Here is a 17,233-nt window from a genome sequence, read left to right as displayed (position 1 = left end):
TGCTCTAGCTGGGCCACTTGTTCCCACCTGCCCATCACCTACTGGGAGAATGGGATCAGAACCAGTAACACTGGCAGACAGACACATGCCCTTCAGGACACAGGCTTCCAAAGAAGACTGGCCACTGAGAGTTTTTTATTACATTTTCTCTGCCTTACTGTAGTTCTCAATTCTCAAACGTAAGTGTGCTGGGGAAGAAAAAATACTACTAAGAGAGGGATAGCAAGAGGGGAAAAGACAGTGAAAAAAGTAAAGATAAAAAGTAAAGATAAAAAGAAAAGAGGGGAGGCCGAGGAAGAGCAGGGGTATCAAGGGATGTGGATATGGGTAAAAGTACAAAAAAGGGGAAGGAAGTATGAAAAAGTTCTTGGCACTGAAGTAATGCTCTTCTATCTCTCATTTATTCTCAGTAAGTAAGAAAAGTGTGCTTTGTTCTGATTGCAGCTTAACAGCAAAAATGAACTGGCACAAAGGTGAGTGTTGTCCGTGAAAACAGCTGCCCAAGCAGGGGTCATGGAGAAGTGACAAAGGGAAGGAAACACACTCAGACTCTCATCAAGAACACACTGCTACAAAGGTAGCGCTATTCATCTCAGAGCACAGCAGGGAGTGAGTGTGGCTTTAAGGAATGGTCCCAACATTTTCATTTCCAACCATGTATTAAATATGTAATAATCAAATTTATCTCTTAAATATTCAGTGTAAGGCTTTATGCAATGGGTCCTCTCAAATGCACACTGATGAGCCACTGACAATGGAGGGAAAAGTCACCTCCCTTCCACCAAGAAGCTACTCATTACTTGTGTACATGCCTGTAATGCAGACCACTATGATTCTGGACCCTAAAAAAGCCTTTTTAATAAAAATGGGTAACAGGAAGATCAAAATGCTTATCGGGGAATTAATTATGAGTTTCCGGGGTACTAATAAAGGAAGGGACTTCCATTTCAATTTCTAAATATTCAATAGGACTCGAAAGTCACGAAGTGTTTGTTAAGGTCATTATTTCAGTAACTGTAAGTGGGCCGGGCCTTTTCTGGTTAAGAAAGCACACGCACACTTGTTTCCACTCTAGCTGCTGACAATTCAAGCTCATGCACAGAGCATGCTTCCTTGGGGATACCTCCCGGATACACTCTGGTAGGGCCAGGACTACAGGGGCATCCTGTTGCCTTCAATGCTGAACTTGACAGCACGGTGCACTTTGCTGAGTCGTTTCTGTTCTGCAAATCGCCTCTTATGCTTTTCCAATCGGCTTAGGCCCTTTTTAAGAATACCAGGCTAGAAAGAGTAGTTTGAATGGAGAATAAAAAAAGATTACTGAAGAGCAATGAAGATCACAGAGTAGTATTTACAATGATGACAGAGGAAGTGTTTACCCTAAATATTTCACAACAGAATTACTTAAAACAGTTGAAGAGAAAGGGAGGGGTAGATTGAAGAAGCAGGGAGTACTGTTTCTCATGGTTCTAAAAAATGACTGCATGAGAACACTCTAGGCTTCAAGATTCAGTTGAAATAAAGGGATCGATAATGTTGCTTTAAGTCTGAAGTAAAGCTCACAAGCAATGAATGATCTGGCTAGCTAAGAGACCAGAAAACAGCTCTCTTTAAATCAGATAAACCTCAAGAGCTGTTAAGAGTTATTACACATGAAGTAAAAGACAAAATAGTAACTTGCACTTGAGATCCACCTCGCTATTTCCCTGCCTGCTTACCCTGGATGACTCCATTTCCACATTCCACTTAGGTCTGACAACGTAGTCCTTGTTTGAGGGCATGGGGACCCTCGCACGGGCACAGAATCCAGGATCTCCAGGTCTGAGAGCCCTGAGAATGGGAAGAAGAGCATGCTATTATGTAGCCAACCACAGCTGGGTCAGCTGATTCAGCTGCCCAGGTATTTCAAACTTCCTCTGCCTCCCCAGGTTACCCAATCCACCCTCCTGCTGTAGCTGACTTCGCCATCACTCACATTACTCTAAAAATTCTTCAACTTCCCTCCCAAAACCAACTTCCTCTGCATTTTCAGGAGTCCTTTTAGCCTCTCCTCAGCTTCAGATATAATCAAGCCTCTCTCCTTTCCAGGGCTGGTTCCCACATCAGAACCCCAAATTCCAATTTCCTGGCCTAGTGGAGTCCCTCATGGGCTCACTTGTGAGGTGAAAAATCTGGTAGCCAAAATGATCCCCCAAAACTCAGTATGCCCATAAAGTAGTTTTTATGGTGTTTCATACGCAACTAATACAATAATTTTTGCTTCTTTTTAAAAGTTGAGATAATCAGAGATTCACATGTAGTTTTAAGAAATAAGAGAGAGCCAGTGTCTCTCCCAATGGTCAAAGATGCAAAACTATCCTACAAGAACTAGGATACTGATGTTGATATAAGTCCATCGGTTTTATTTACACTTCCCCAGTTTTACCTGCATTCATTTGTGTGTGTTTCTGTGTTTATTAGTTCTATGCAATTTTATCACATGTGCAGGTTCGTGTATTCACAAGGGTCCTTCCTATTGCCCTTTTATAAAAACACATCCACCCTCCTACCCCATCTGCCAGCCCCTAGCACCTGGTGACTACGAATTCTGTTCTTCATTTCTGTAATTTTAGCATTTCAAGAATGTTATATAAATGGAATACACTACATAATCTTTAGAAACTGGCTTTATCCACTAAACACAATGCCCATGAGGATCCGTTGTTACATCTAACAATATTTTATTCCTTTTAATTGCTGAGCAGTACTCTATGGTACCAATGTACCATAGTTTGACTATTCACCTGCTTAAGGACATCTAGGTTGTTTCCAGTTCTGGACTATTATGAATAAAGCTGTACACTCATATATAGGTTTTTTGCACAAACATAACTGTTCATTTCTCTGGGAAAAATACCCAGGAGTGCAAGTGCTGGGTCATATGGTGGTTGCATGTTTAACTTTATATGCAACTGCCAAACTGTTTTCCAGAGTAGCTGTATCATTTTACCTACAGCAAGGTATGAATGAGGTTTCTCAACATCCTTGCCAGCATTTGATGGTGTGATATACAGTTACTTTTATGTACAAATTTGAGACTAAATTAAGACTAGCATCCTTTAAAAGTAAAGCCTATTTGTAAATGTCTGGGTATTCCAATCACTCAACCTTTAGGTAACTATTCACCCTACCAGTAAATGAAGAGTGGGTATACGTGTGTCTGTGTGGGGGAAGGCTGGAGTGGGAGAGAAGGATAAAAAATTCTAAATAATTTTTATTCCCTTGTACAGAGTACAATCTTTTTTTAAGAGAGAGACAGCGTGACAGAGAGCGAGGGAGTTGGGAGGGGAGAGGGGGGAATCTTTAGCAGGCTCCACCCCCGGTGCACAGCCCGATCTCACAACCCTGAGATCATGACCTGAGCCAAAATCTAGAGTCAGACACTTAACTGATTGAGCCACCCAGGCACCCGAGTTTAATCTATTCTTAATATCAAGTTTCTATAAGCTTCAAATACATGAATAAATTAAGTGGCTAGCCAAAGAAAATTCTCGTAACTTATTCTCCCCTAAAGTTGCCACCTGTCCCATCATCAAACCTATCCATAAACCAACAACACTGGCGCCCTCTAGCTCCTCTCCCTCTCTCTTGCAATCTGGGTGCTGCCTGACTGCCAACACTCACTGCACAAACTCCTCTGTAGCCTCTGCAATGGCCCATGCCCTTTGCCACTGCCCCTCTCCAGCATGGCCTCATTCTCTAGGGTCTCCTCCAACATGCAGGACAATACCCACTCACTTACCTTCACTGGTTACACCCAGTGGTGTGGTTTATTTCTTACTCTATACTTTCTCGATTCCATAATGGTTTCTGTGGAGATAACTATCAAATCTATTATGTCTCTAGCCCCAAATCCAAGTTTTAGACCCATGATATTTATAGGACTATTTCATTAGGCATCTCACATTTACTAATGCCCAAAGCAGAATGCACCTATGTCCAAAAAATCTACTCTTCCTCTCCACTTGAGCAAATGGTAATACCACTGTCTTGGTTACTTGGGGTAAAATTTTGATTGGTGTCTTCAACGTTAGCCAAACTCCTCGCCCACGGAGTCACCAACTCTTGGCAATTTTGCTCCTGCTAAGTCTCCTAACCTTCCGCTTCCCCATTACCACCTCAGTTTCACTACCTTCAGCTCCTCTGCACTCTAACCCACCCTACACCACAATGCCACCAGCACCAGTGTTCCAAATAAATCTGGAACTTCACATCTATGTCCACTTTCCACGGAATCACAAAGAGAAGTGACAATTCCTCATCTTGATTTAAAGCCGTTCAAAATCTAGCCCACATCTATATTCTCAAACTCATCTTCCACCATCTCAATCTTTACTGAAGGAACTATTTCTAAATCTTATATCCTCCAGAGCACCACCTTATTTGTGGATATTCACTAAATGTTAAACTAAAAACCATCCCCCACCAACATAAACATAACATTGTTTCATTTGCCATTTTTCTTAAAGCAGCAAGCAGAAGATTTTCTATTTGAAGTCTAAGAATTAGAACAATTAATAAAAAAATCTTACTTCTCTTCTCCTGTTAGCACCTTTTCCAGGTCTCTTCGGGGTGTCTGACCGCCAGTGCTGTGAAAAAAGTAATCAATTACCAGGAACGTTAGAACCTTATAACTAAGAAAAAAAAAAGAGAGAAGCGAAATATCAAACTTGGACCACAACTAGGTCCTTTACACTGAATCTGGGAAAATTACTCCAAATCTTGTAGAAGTATGACTTCTTTTAATGATTGTTTGCATACCAGGTTTCATCATGGGTGAGCAGTAACTGCCATTTTTGTAACTTATAACCCTGCCAACCTGGATGCAACTGTATCCGGTTTGCTGATACAAACAACCAGCAACAATCTTTTTTCTCCTAAGAATCTGAAAATGGGCCTGAGAAAGTTTTTCTTGCAACTGGCTGGAACAACACAAGCAACCTCTGAAACTGTGGCAGAGACCACAATCCGCCAGATCAAACCAAAAAAGAAGGGAGTGTGGGCCTTCACTGTACAGTACCACATTTAAACTAAAAAGGTATGAATACACAGACATACCAAGCTGAGAGAAAAGACAAAATCCTATCACTTTGCAGGATTCTTTTTTTTTTTTTTTTAAGATTTTATTTATGTATTTGACAGAGAGAGACACAGCGAGAGAGGGAACACAAGTATGGGGAGAGGGAGAGGGAGAAGCAGGCCTCCCGCCTAGCAGGGAGTCCGATGTGGGGCTTGTTCCCAGGACCCTGGGACCATGACCTGAGCCGGAGGCAGACACTTAACGACCGAGCCACCCAGGCGCCCCGCTTTGCAGGATTCTTAATGACTTTATTTACAAAACAACTGAGTTATGAGAACAATATTTACTCCTCATACCTGTTCATTCTCCGTCGTTGAGGCATTTGTTCTAGATCTCTCTGCTCTCTTTCTTCTCTTGTCATACCTTTGTAGTTTGAAGTAAGACCAAATATAGGCCGAGACCATTCATCTGTAACAAGGAAAAATCAATTGTTTAGACTAGAAAGTAGCATTTCTGCTACCGTTCTCTGAAATAATCACACCCTAGTGTGATGTAATATTCCAGGCATTTAGAATATACTTTCCCTAAAGATACCATTATTTCAGGACCATTTTAGGATAAACACAGCATGTAATACCAGTATCATAACCATCTTCAGCTGATTCAGAAAATTCAGTGTCTTAAAGTCACTTAAGCCTTAATCACAGAGGTTTAAAGAAAGTAGTATCTGACTCACTTTGACAGTCATCAGCTAACTGTGTTGGTATTTCATAGACAGCCTAATTTGTAAATTTACTCTACTGAAAACAGAAAATCTTGAACTTCTTCTAGCTTCCTATTCTACCCAAAAACAAGCTCGCTTATTTCTTGTCAAATGGTCTAAATCTTCAAGAATTGCATTTTAACAGTGCAGCGCAGAGTCTAGATTTCATTAAGTCTAAGGAAGCTGCTACAGTGATGTGACCATGAACCAAAGTACAACATGCCCACTGTTTAGTCAGTAAAAGTCCATGGCTGACAACTGATGTTTTTGTTCTCAAACATAATGTAGCTTACTGCTGCATTTAATACACCATCAAAACAAGCAAGAACCTTCACAGACAGAATATTAGGTGTTATCAAATAAGGAAGCAGGGAGTCTCAGGGAGTCTATGTATCTTTACACATATAGTCTACCGACCCCACTATTAGATTCAGAATTACTGTTACAGTAAGTCATGGGTATTGGTGGGAATATTCTGCCTCTCTCAGATTAGCGCAAAATGAGAGTTGAGAACCACTGCATAAAAGCATTAGAAGTTTATCATATAATAGCGCACTGCAGATTAACAAGATCAAAAACGTTAATACTTCTCTGGTTCATAAAAAAAATAAATTTCTCTAAAAAATTTTGATAATCTCAAAAATCAGTAGAAAAATAATTACTGTATTCACATATAGGAGTATTTTTTGATATACCCTTGAAGTTTAAAAAATTCCTCTGCAACATGGAACACAGGAAGAATTAAGAATGACGAAAACATACATTGTTTTCATTCTTAAAACTAAAGGATTTCATAAATGATACAGTAATTGATTAAATTAATTCCAGTTAGACTCCTGGATTTCTCGGTTATCATTAAGTAAGAACATGCAGAACACTCTGGAGACCACTATAAAAGTAACAACAATAGCACTAGCGGCTAACATTTCTTGAGGCCTTACTATGTGCTAGGCCCTGTGCTTTACATATATCCTCTCACTTAATCTTTACAATTCAAAGTGAACACATCATTATTTTACAGAGGAGGAAACCAAGGCTTAGAGCTTAAATCACTTGCCTAAAGATAAGCAGTAGGGTAGGTGGTGAATTCAGGATTCGAACCCAGGTATGACTGACTCTAGGGCCTGTACACTAACCCCGTCTCTGTACATGCTCTTGATCCAGGATTAGAAAACTTTTCACTTGCTAACCTTAATACTGATAGCATACTTAAATATGCTGAGGAACACTTTAAGTCTAAGGCTAAAAAAGCTGGTACCCACAAGAAATTGCCAAAAAAAATTTCTATTCTACTTCATGAACTCATTTTAAATGAATATTGGTAAAAATATAGTTTGTTTTTATACATACATGTCTTTCTGATATACACAAACACAATAAACAAAAAGCAAAATGTACATACTGATTAATTTCCCTGCCATATCCTTGTTGGACCTTGATTCCTTGGGGTGTTTATAGAGATACATCACTGCTCGTCCAATCCCACTATGCTTCAGGGTCTCCTGGCTCACACTAGGTAGCTGGGGAACACAAACACATACATACACATTAATCACTGAAAAGCTGGGAGTCCTGCCAATCTATTCTAGAGGACCTCCAACACCTGGTTCTTTCACAATAGAATAATGAAAATTCCATTTTCAGGATCTGCAGACATTGAACACAAAGATACTCTGTGTTCACACCAAGAGTTGAGAGTTCAGTATTACACCGAGTCAAAGTAAAACTTAACAATGTGTAAAGTGTAAACTAACCATACTCAGAGGTTAGCAGTTTAATACAAGCATCAATACAGGCCTCTGAATCAAATAGACCTAAATCTGAACCCAAGCATAGCCATCTGCTAGGTATGTGACCTTGGACAAGTCATTTAACTTCTCTGAGTCTTCATTTCCTCATCTGTAGAATGAAAACAATACACCTACCCTGCAGGTTTGTTGTGAGGAATAAATGAAGCAATACATGTATAAACACCTAGCACACAGGAAGTTTCTTGGGAATTCCTTCAGAAGTTAAGTAGCCTGCCCAAGGTGTCACAGCCACATAAAGGTGGCCCAGCTCAAGATTCACAATCAAGTTTATCTGAATCTGAAGTTGGTGCCTTTTCTACTTCAAGTGCCTCCCTAAAACATGTCCACTGCTGTATGCTTCATCTCAGATAAATAATAGTAACTCCAAGATCTTTTTCCTTCAATACTATAGTTACATGAAATTTTATAAGGCCTTCCTTTTTATGTTCATTTTATTTGGTATGTTTCTAATAGACATACATAATGAAACCCCTCTTCTGGCAGACTACAGCAGAGAGAATGTGTACGTACATGGTGACACAGAGGCTGTGATGATACAAACCACATCAGATAATTAATGAAGAACATATACTCAGACTATTTGCCTCTAACCTCTTGCAGAATCTTCAACAGCTCCTCTCGAATCTTTAATGCTGGCAAACTCCTATCCGGTAGAGGGGAGAGCCATTCTTTGATGGCAGACATCACACCACTGTCGATAAATGTTTCTTTAAGGTCCTGTCTATAGTTAATTAAAAAAAAAAAAAAAGTCAAGTCTATGAACCTTGGTTCTACCATAGCTTCCTCTGGATTTTCTTACATATTTAGTGGTATTTCCAAAAACTGCTTCTCAAGTTACTCATATACATTATTTACTGAGTACCTATTCATGTTTCAAAAGCAATATAAAATTTAGTTCCTTCTTAAAAAAAAAAATAAACAGATTTGACAGGCAAAGATCATTTGTTAAAAACTTGAATTATACAAGATAGGCTAATGCTGATATGAATGGTACAGACAGTAAGAATAAAGAGCTCCAATTATTACAACTAAAAAAAGTAATCTTTAATCTCTCAGAATAGAGATTCTCAAACTGGCTTAGGTGAGAGAGAACCCAGAATTGTGCTATTCTTTGCAGGATACCTAACTTGGTTAGGTTCAAGGAGAAATCAGTTGCTCAGCAATATGAGTAAACCAATGAAAGAGCTATCAAGATCTATCAAAAAAGGGTCCTTATCCCAGAAGACCAGTGACATACTTCATGATATAACTGGTCATATAAGCCTCCTACAATACATGCTTCAAGTAGTCCCCCCAGAATTTGCTCTAGTGCTCAATCACACTGGGAAAAGAGATGCAATTTTACTAGACTCAAGAGTCGATAACTAAATTAGTGGTTTACATACTTTTCTTTCCTTAGTGTCAGTTTGCTATTTGTTTTGTTGTTTGTAACAGGCATCAAAGTTTAAGAAAAATTTGTGAGGGGGCACCTGGGTGGCTCAGTCGGTTAAGCACCAACTCTTGATTTCAGCTCAGGTCATAATCTCAGGGTTGTGAGATCAAGCCCTGCATCGGGCTCCAAGCTGGGCATGGAGCCTGCTTAAGATTCTCTCTCCCTCTGCCCCTCACCCACCTCTTAAAAAAAAAAAAATTAATTTAATTTAATAAAAAGAAAAATTTGTGAGGAAGTAACGTAATTTAGGAAATTCTATTATTATTTTTCTGTGAACTGATAGCAGTCATTACATGACATCTCTAGAACACCAGTATATAGTTTGAATATTATTCTATTAAAAGGAAAAAACTTTTTCAAGGAAACAGAATACTTACTTCTTAAGGTGCATGACCACAGTAGGTAATAATGTTAATTTTTTCAGTGCTGGCTTTTTTTGATTGTTCAACTGTCTGTCTTCCTACCCAGGAAGAAAAAGATTTTTTAAAAAAAGCAATACTTATTGTTAATAATGAATTGTAACCACTAAAGCAGCAGTGTCCCTGAGTAACAATTTTTTCTATAAGAAAGGATAACCAAAAATGAACTTTTTGTAGAACCCCAAATTCTGTGTGTTAATCAAACCCACAAAACTATTAGATTAGCTTAAAAAATTACTAATTTAGAGGAACAATGTTATTGTTACTAAAGAAGAGTTTCAATATTTACTTGGGTGCTTTTTCCTACTTTAATTATAGAAAATGTCAAATTCTACCAAGACAGAAAACAAACTAATATACTCCTATCACATACATTTCCACAATTAAACACCCATGACCAGTCTTATTTCAGCTATGTCTCCAGATACTTTTCCTTTCCCTTCCTTTAAAAGGCCACACAACCAATTAAGTAAGGAAAGAAAAGAGGAAGCAACCAGTGACTCGTCTCACCTCAGCAGCTTCATTCATCTTGACAATCATGGCACTCACTACATCGTCAGCGTCACTAATAAAAGTGCCACCATCACGGTTACGCCTGCGCTTGCCACTCATGCTCTTTTTCCGCTGCAGCATCATCTCAAAATCCGACAGAAAGTCCATACTAAGCAGCAACACAAAATCAAGTGAAATACAAATTCCCTTTTAAATACGTATTTCCTTTTGTCACTGTTAAGAACCACCCACTTTCTTAATTCTAACTCCACGAAATGCTACTTTCTTCCCAAGTGCAAATACTTACAACTTGGCACCTTTGCAGATACCAGACTTCTCTGAACACAGCTTCCAATCATCTCAACAAAAGTATGTGAAATTCAGTCAAGTAATATTTTGTAGTTAGAACTCTGCCTCATTGTCCCTGGGACCCCAAAGTCAACTTTTCTCTCAAAAAATGTATTTTTATGTTATTTTTCAGTAACTCAAGAAGAGCTTACTCAGTGAGGGTAACACCATAGAACCCCACAAATTAAGAAGCTGAGCACAGGGCAAATGAATGAAAAATAGTAAGAGTGAATATATTTTCAGACAGAAAATACTATACTCTACTATAGAGAAGTAGAAAGGAGAAAAAAGGAAAAGAGTCTTTGCTACACTTAGTAAGGAACCAAAATAAGTAAAAACAAAGTTTGATAGTCTCTACCTTCATTTTTAAAGTACTCTTTAACAAATTCTTTTATGATCTTTAAAATTTTTTAATTTAAATTCAATTAATTAACATATATTATTAGTTTCAGAAGTAGAGTTTAGTGATTCATCAGTCTTATATAATACCCAGTGCTCATTACATCACATGCCCTCCTTAATGCCCATCACCCAGTTACCCCATCCCTCCACCCCCTCCCCTCCAGCAACCCTCAGTTTTTAACAAATTCCTTTTTAAAAAATAAAGCAAACTTACTGTTTTCCTCTCTTTATGTTATCATCAGAATCTGAATCTTCTGCTTCTTTTACCTGTGTTTCACTTTTTTCTTCTTCTAAATCTTCTTGGTTAAAACCCTACAGGCCAGGTAAATTTGCCAGGGTTATCGCAACTTCCTTACAGATTTTCTTCGGTATAACTGCTCTTAATTTTTTTTTTTTTTTTTTTGCATTTTTAAAGTAATACATTCACAAAGAACAAAAATTAAATAGGTATCAAAAGGTATACAGCAAAAAAGCTCCCTCCCACCAGGCCACTAGTGTTACTAGTTTTCTTATGTCTCCTTCTAGAAATAGCCTACATTTACACACATTTCTACACATATGTATTTCTTTTCCCCTTTCATTATACAAATGACAGCATATTCTATACACTGGGTACAGTATATACTGGTCTGCACTTTCCACATTTAACAACAGAATATGGAGATCAATTCATATTGGCATAAAGAATCCTCATTCATTTTAAGGCTTTAGACTATTTCACACTAGGACTGCAACCATAATTTGTTTATTTTGCCACTGACATTTAGGTATACATATTTGAAATTTTGTGAAATATTTGCTAAACTTTTCATAGAGGTTATACTAATTAATTCTCTTTCCAGCAAAGCATAAGTACACCTGTTTCTCCAACTTCTCACTACTACAAGTTATCAAACATTGATATTTGCCAATCTCTGGACCGAAAACTAAAAGGCATTTTTCTTTATATTCTCTTAAGAGTAAGGGTGGGTATTTTGTTCATGTTTAAAGGTCATTTTTAATTCTTTCTCTATGGAACTCCCAATATCCTATGTCCATTTTCCTGTTGGATCTTTGTCTTATTGGTATGGAAAGTCTCCTTTAAACTCTGGAAAATTAGCCCTTTGTGACAGGGACTGCACAGTCCTCACATATGTACAGTTTCATTTTGTTTACGGTAATGTTTTCCGCATAATTTTTTATTTTTATGTAATTAAAATGGTCACTCTTGGGGTGCCTGGGTGGCTCAGTCGTTAAGCATCTGCCTTCGGCTCGGGTCATGATCCCAGAGTCCTGGGATCGAGCACCGCATCGGGCTCCCTGCTCCTCGGGAAGGCTGCTTGTCCCTCTCCCACTCCCCCGGCTTGTGTTCCCTCTCTCACTGTGTCTGCCAAATAAATAAATAAAATCTTAAAAAAAAAAAAAAATGGTCAGTCTTTTCTTTATAGCTTCTTCCATGTTGTACTTAGATCATTCCAATAGCTCACCTAGTATGTCGTTTTTCTCACTGAACTAAACCTATAATCAAGCTGATGTTAACTCTCTAGAGAAACACATTTTATTCTTGTAAAAATGCTGCTGAACTGAGTATGAACTCCATGAGGGCAACGTCCAAACAATCTCTGGCATACAGGCTCCCAAATATTTGTTGAATGAGTTATTCCTATTACTCCTATTTTCCTGAGGTTCACTTTGTTATTTTTCTACCATCTTGAATCAGCATCTAAATTCACTAGTTTCACTCTCTTTAGTAATTAAAGTACTATTTCTTTTTCAATGCAATAACTGTCTGACAAGGAAGTCTTAAATTTCTGGGTGGCGAGGATATTTTGCTGATTTTGTAATGAATTTCTAATTTCACTGCTCTGCATTCAGAAAATGTTGTTTATACTTTGTAATTTTGGCAAAAGCTTGGTTTAAAATTTATATGGGAATGCAAAAAAAGAAAGCCAAAGCAATCTTGAGGAATAACAAGCTTAGAGGACATAAACCACCAAATATCCACAGTTCTGTATTAATACTGCAAGGATAAAGAGACTAAAAGAACAGACAAGAAACTGCTAAAACAGACTGGAAATTACATAGACACCTCATTTATGACAAAGATGGCACTAGAGAGGAGCAAGAAAGGATGACCTGGGTGAACCGGATATTCCAAATGGGGGAAAAATTTTTTTTAAACATTTTAATTTTAAATAGCTCTATATACCCAACGTGGGGCTCGAACTTACAGTCCCAAGATCAAGAGTTGCATGCTCCACCAACTGAGCCAACTAGGAACCCCTTGACTGCTATCTCATACATACCCATTACAGGGGGATTGTACAACTAAATGTGAAATAAGCTTCTAGAGGATCATTCAAGAGAGTATCTTTATGACCTTAGGAATAAGCAAAAATTTGTGGGAATTCAAAAAGTTTCACCATAAAGGAAAAGGTGGATAAAGTTGATTTATAGTGAAATTTAAAACTTTTGTTCATCACAAGACTCCATTAAGAAAGTGAAAAGGAAAGCCAAAGAACAGAAAATAATTTTAACTTTTATAATCCCCAATCTTTTCTTTTGTATTCTTATTTGCATTTGTTTCCAGATTACATAAAGAGACTCTTCTGTGGCTTTTTGGTCTGCTTGTTCTATTGGTTACCTTCCACTCAGATAATAGATTTGTCCATTTCTCTTTGCAGTTCTGTCAATTTTTGTTTGTATATATGTATTTCAGCCACATTAGTATATATATACAATTCTAAAACCTTTTTATCAATATAAAGTGACCCTCTTTTTTAAAAAATATTTATTTATTTGCGAGAAAGAGAATCTCAAGCAGACTCTGCGCTGAGCACAGAGCCTGAGGGGGGGCCCGATCTCATGATCCTGAGATCATAACCTGAGCCGAAACCAAGAGTCGGATGCTTAACCAACTGTGCCACCCAAGCACCCCTTAAGTGACCCTCTTTATCTCAAATGTTTTTCTGCCTCAAAGTCTCATATTCATATAGCTGTGCCCGTTTTTTGATTACTGTTCATACATAGTATCTTTTTCCATCCTTTTATTTTCACCTTTTATCTTCTTTCAGATGAATCATGAAATGAGTAAACAGTTACATTTTAAAATCCAATCTGACCATCTTTGTCCTTTAATTAGAGCACTTGATACATTTCAATTTAATGTAATCTGAGATATTATCAAAGCTTAAATCTGCTATCTTACCATATACTACTTTCTAATTATTCCTGTTCTATACCTCTTTCTTTTTCTCTTGCCTTCTTTTGGACTGATAGCTTTTATTTATTTATTTTTTAAAGATTTTATTTATTTATTTGACAGAGACAGAGACAGCGAGAGGGAACACAAATGGGGGGAGAGTGAGAGGGAGAAGCAGGATTCCCACTGAACAGGGAGCCAGACACGGGACTCAATCCTAGGACCTTGGGACCATGACCTGAGCTGAAGGCAGACACTTAACGACTGAGCCACTCAGGCACCACCCCCCCCTTTTTTTTTGGATTAATAGCTTTTATTATTCTGCTTTTCCCCCTCGACTGGTTGCAGGCTACATATTCCCATTGTCTTTTCAGTGGCCACTGTAGAGATTACAATGCAAAGTCTACTAATGTCCTTTTACACACATTTGCAAAGACCATGTGTACTCCCAATTTATTACTGCTGTCATGTTTTAATTCTATATGTATTTCAATCCACACCAGACATGACTTTTTTTGTAGCATCAATACTCATTTAGACTTACCCACATTACTTCTGTTGCTTTTTTCTTCCTAAATCCCTGATTTTCTACCTGAGATTTTCTTTCTGCCTTTAAGACTATCAACTGGTATATTGGTAACATGAATTAGGAGGAAATCTTCATTCTTGACAAGTATTTTTTTTTTTTTTTAAAGATTTTATTTATTTGCGAGAGAGAGAATGAGAGACAGAGAGCATGAGAGGGAGGAGGGTCAGAGGGAGAAGCAGACTCCCTGCCGAGCAGGGAGCCCGATGCGGGACTCGATCCCGAGACTCCAGGATCATGACCTGAGCCGAAGGCAGTCGCTTAACCAACTGAGCCACCCAGGCGCCCTTGACAAGTATTTTTGCTGAATGGAACAGAACACTAAGTTTGCAGTTACTGGATTCTACGGTTTCTGTTTAGAAGTCAGCTGTTAATCTGATTTTGCCTCTCTGAATGTAATATTTCCCCCCCTGCCTACTTTTAAGATTTCCCTGTCTTCTCTGGCTTCTTGCAATTTTACTATGATGTATTTAGGTACAGATTTTCACTGTATCATTGCATTTATCCTGCTTATAATTTGTACAACTTCTAGAAACTCTCGCTTTACATATCATTTCTTTAAATGCTTCTGCTACATATATTTTTCCCTCTCCCGAGATTCCAATTCACTATGTTAAACCTTCTCATGTATAATTTGTATTTTATTTTTACATATCTCAATTCTTCATTCTAAATAGCTCCTTCTAACCTATCTTCCAGTTCACTCATTTTCTTTTCAAATGAATCTAATCTGTTGTTAAACTCACCCACCAAATTTTTAATTTGTTACTATAATTTTACAGTTCCAGAATTTCTACTTGGTTCTCTCCCAAATCTACCTTTTTAAAAATTGTTTGCTCTGGGGCGCCTGCCTGGCTCAGCTGGTAGACCATGCAACTCCTGATCTCAGGGTTGTGAGTTCAAGCCCCATGCTGGGTATAGAGATTACTTAAAAATAAAATCTTAAAAAAAAATTTTTTTTAATTAAAAAAAAGAAAATTGTTTGCTCTGACAAAATTTCTCATCTTTCATCTCCCTGAACAGTTTTGTTTTTTAAGGAAATAACTAAAATTACTGTATCTAGAACCTCTAGGTCTGTTTCTATTATCTGTTGTCACTATTGTTTCTTTTTAACATTATCTATGATTGTGTACCACACTGTGTATCTGATAAACTACAGAAATAATCTGAGGCCTGTGATAACCTTTGTCCTAAAGGGATTTGTTTGCATACTCCAAGTGCCTGAGAGCACTAGCCAATGAGTTAAGAGACACTGTGATCGAATCTCTGGGACTGAGGTTCTCTGTGTTGTTAGAAGACTCAAAACTGGGGCGCCTGGGTGGCTCAGCTGGTTAAGCGACTGCCTTCGGCTCAGGTCATGATCCTGGAGTCCCAGGATCAAGTCCTGCATCGGGCTCCCTGCTCGGCAGGGAGTCTGCTTCTCCCTCTGACCCTCCTCCCTCTCATGCTCTCTGTCTCTCATTCTCTCTCTCTCAAATAAATAAATAAAATCTTTAAAAAAAAAAAAAAAAAAAAGAAGACTCAAAACTGGCCTAAAATCTGAGCAGAGACTATTATCACTTCCACGTCATCCTTAATCCAAGGAGTCCTAAATCAGAGCATTAGGTTTTCAGGGTCTCCTAACCTCAGCAGGCTCTGACCTTCAAATTTTGTCTCTTGAGCCCTGAGGCTGTCAAAAATATGACCAGCCTCTCAGCCTAAACAGGCAAACATTCCAGAAAAAGCAGTTCTAAATGCTGAGCTCACCTCTTTAGATATCTGTCTGTTGCTGGGGTTTGGCTTAGTCATTCTTTGCTACCTTGTTCCTCTGCTGATGAGATTTTTAAACCTTTGCCTGGCTTTTCTAGTTGTCGTTAGCAGAAGGGTTGGTCCAAATCACCTAGCCTGCCATTGCTAGAATTAAAAGTTTCGTAAGTATTGTGAATCTTTCCCTTTAGCATTATAATGTACCTTCCATCATTTCTTAATATGTCCCCCCACTTAATTCAATTTTGCCTTTTATGCCTTTGTACACACTTTTATTTCATTTTCTGAATCCTCTCTTCTAGATTTTTCTACTGAATACATTACAATTGTTTATTTCTACTTATTGGAATTACCTATTTGGGAACCACTGCCACAGAAACAAAAAAGCACAGTCAAAGAGGAAATATCTCCCTTATACTTACTGTAAATTCTTCTTCCTCTTCATCACCAGATTCTCCAAATATGTCTGCAATAAGATTTCTAGAAGAGAAGGAAATCATTTGCTTTCTTCTCATTTGCACAGGAACTATAAAATCTTTTTCTAATAAGGTACAATTTACGTATAGTAAAATGTGCAGATCTTAAGCATCCATTTCAGTGGGTTTTGAGAAAAGTACCTTTTTGAGAAAAGGTAATGTAACCATTACCCTAATCAAAATACAGAACAATTTGATCTCCCCAGAGAGTTCAGTTGTGGCCCTTTCTAGTCAGTCCCCTACAGGAACATCCTAGAGCCAACCACCATTCTGATTTCCATCACTGCAGATTAACTTTGCCTACTCCTGAACCTCACATCAGTAGACTCAGACACGTCCTCTTCACTTCTTTCACTTAACACTGTTGAGATTCATCTATGTTATAGTGTGCAGCAATAGTTCAGGATTCCTGAATCCCCCAAAATCATGCAAATAGGCAGGTATTACCTCTCATTACGAAATTTTAATACAAGTTTAAGAAACTTAAAAGACAAACCCCTCTCTACCACCTCATATGA

The 17,233-nt window shown here is 38.1% G+C and overlaps 1 protein-coding gene across 11 annotated transcripts in view; it reads right to left on the bottom strand.

The window, feature by feature from the left end:
- The window catches only part of IWS1 (interacts with SUPT6H, CTD assembly factor 1), a 137,139-nt gene that overhangs the window by 98,869 nt on the left and 21,037 nt on the right, over nt 1-17,233 (bottom strand). For 7 of the 11 annotated variants that reach the window (XR_010410099.1, XM_045869075.2, XM_045869072.3 and 4 more), the window contains 9 exons: nt 16,662-16,719; nt 10,941-11,038; nt 9,995-10,145; nt 9,443-9,525; nt 8,225-8,354; nt 7,225-7,342; nt 5,416-5,527; nt 4,572-4,628; nt 1,719-1,830 (listed from right to left, as the gene is read on the bottom strand). Coding sequence is in view for 9 of the 11 variants with exons in the window: in XM_045869075.2 (XP_045725031.1) it covers nt 1,719-1,830; nt 4,572-4,628; nt 5,416-5,527; nt 7,225-7,342; nt 8,225-8,354; nt 9,443-9,525; nt 9,995-10,145; nt 10,941-11,038; nt 16,662-16,719 (919 nt within the window). In the remaining 2 variants the exon portion in view is untranslated. The other 4 variants (XM_045869073.3, XM_054506255.2, XR_010410098.1 and 1 more) reach the window with 3 other exon arrangements.

This window comes from Mirounga angustirostris, unplaced genomic scaffold, assembly GCF_029215605.1.
Source record: "Mirounga angustirostris isolate CCGP_5_RB_7025 unplaced genomic scaffold, mMirAng1.0.hap1 SCAF_3, whole genome shotgun sequence".
NCBI lineage: Eukaryota > Metazoa > Chordata > Mammalia > Carnivora > Phocidae > Mirounga > Mirounga angustirostris.
This window is presented reverse-complemented; position numbering and strand designations above follow the sequence as displayed.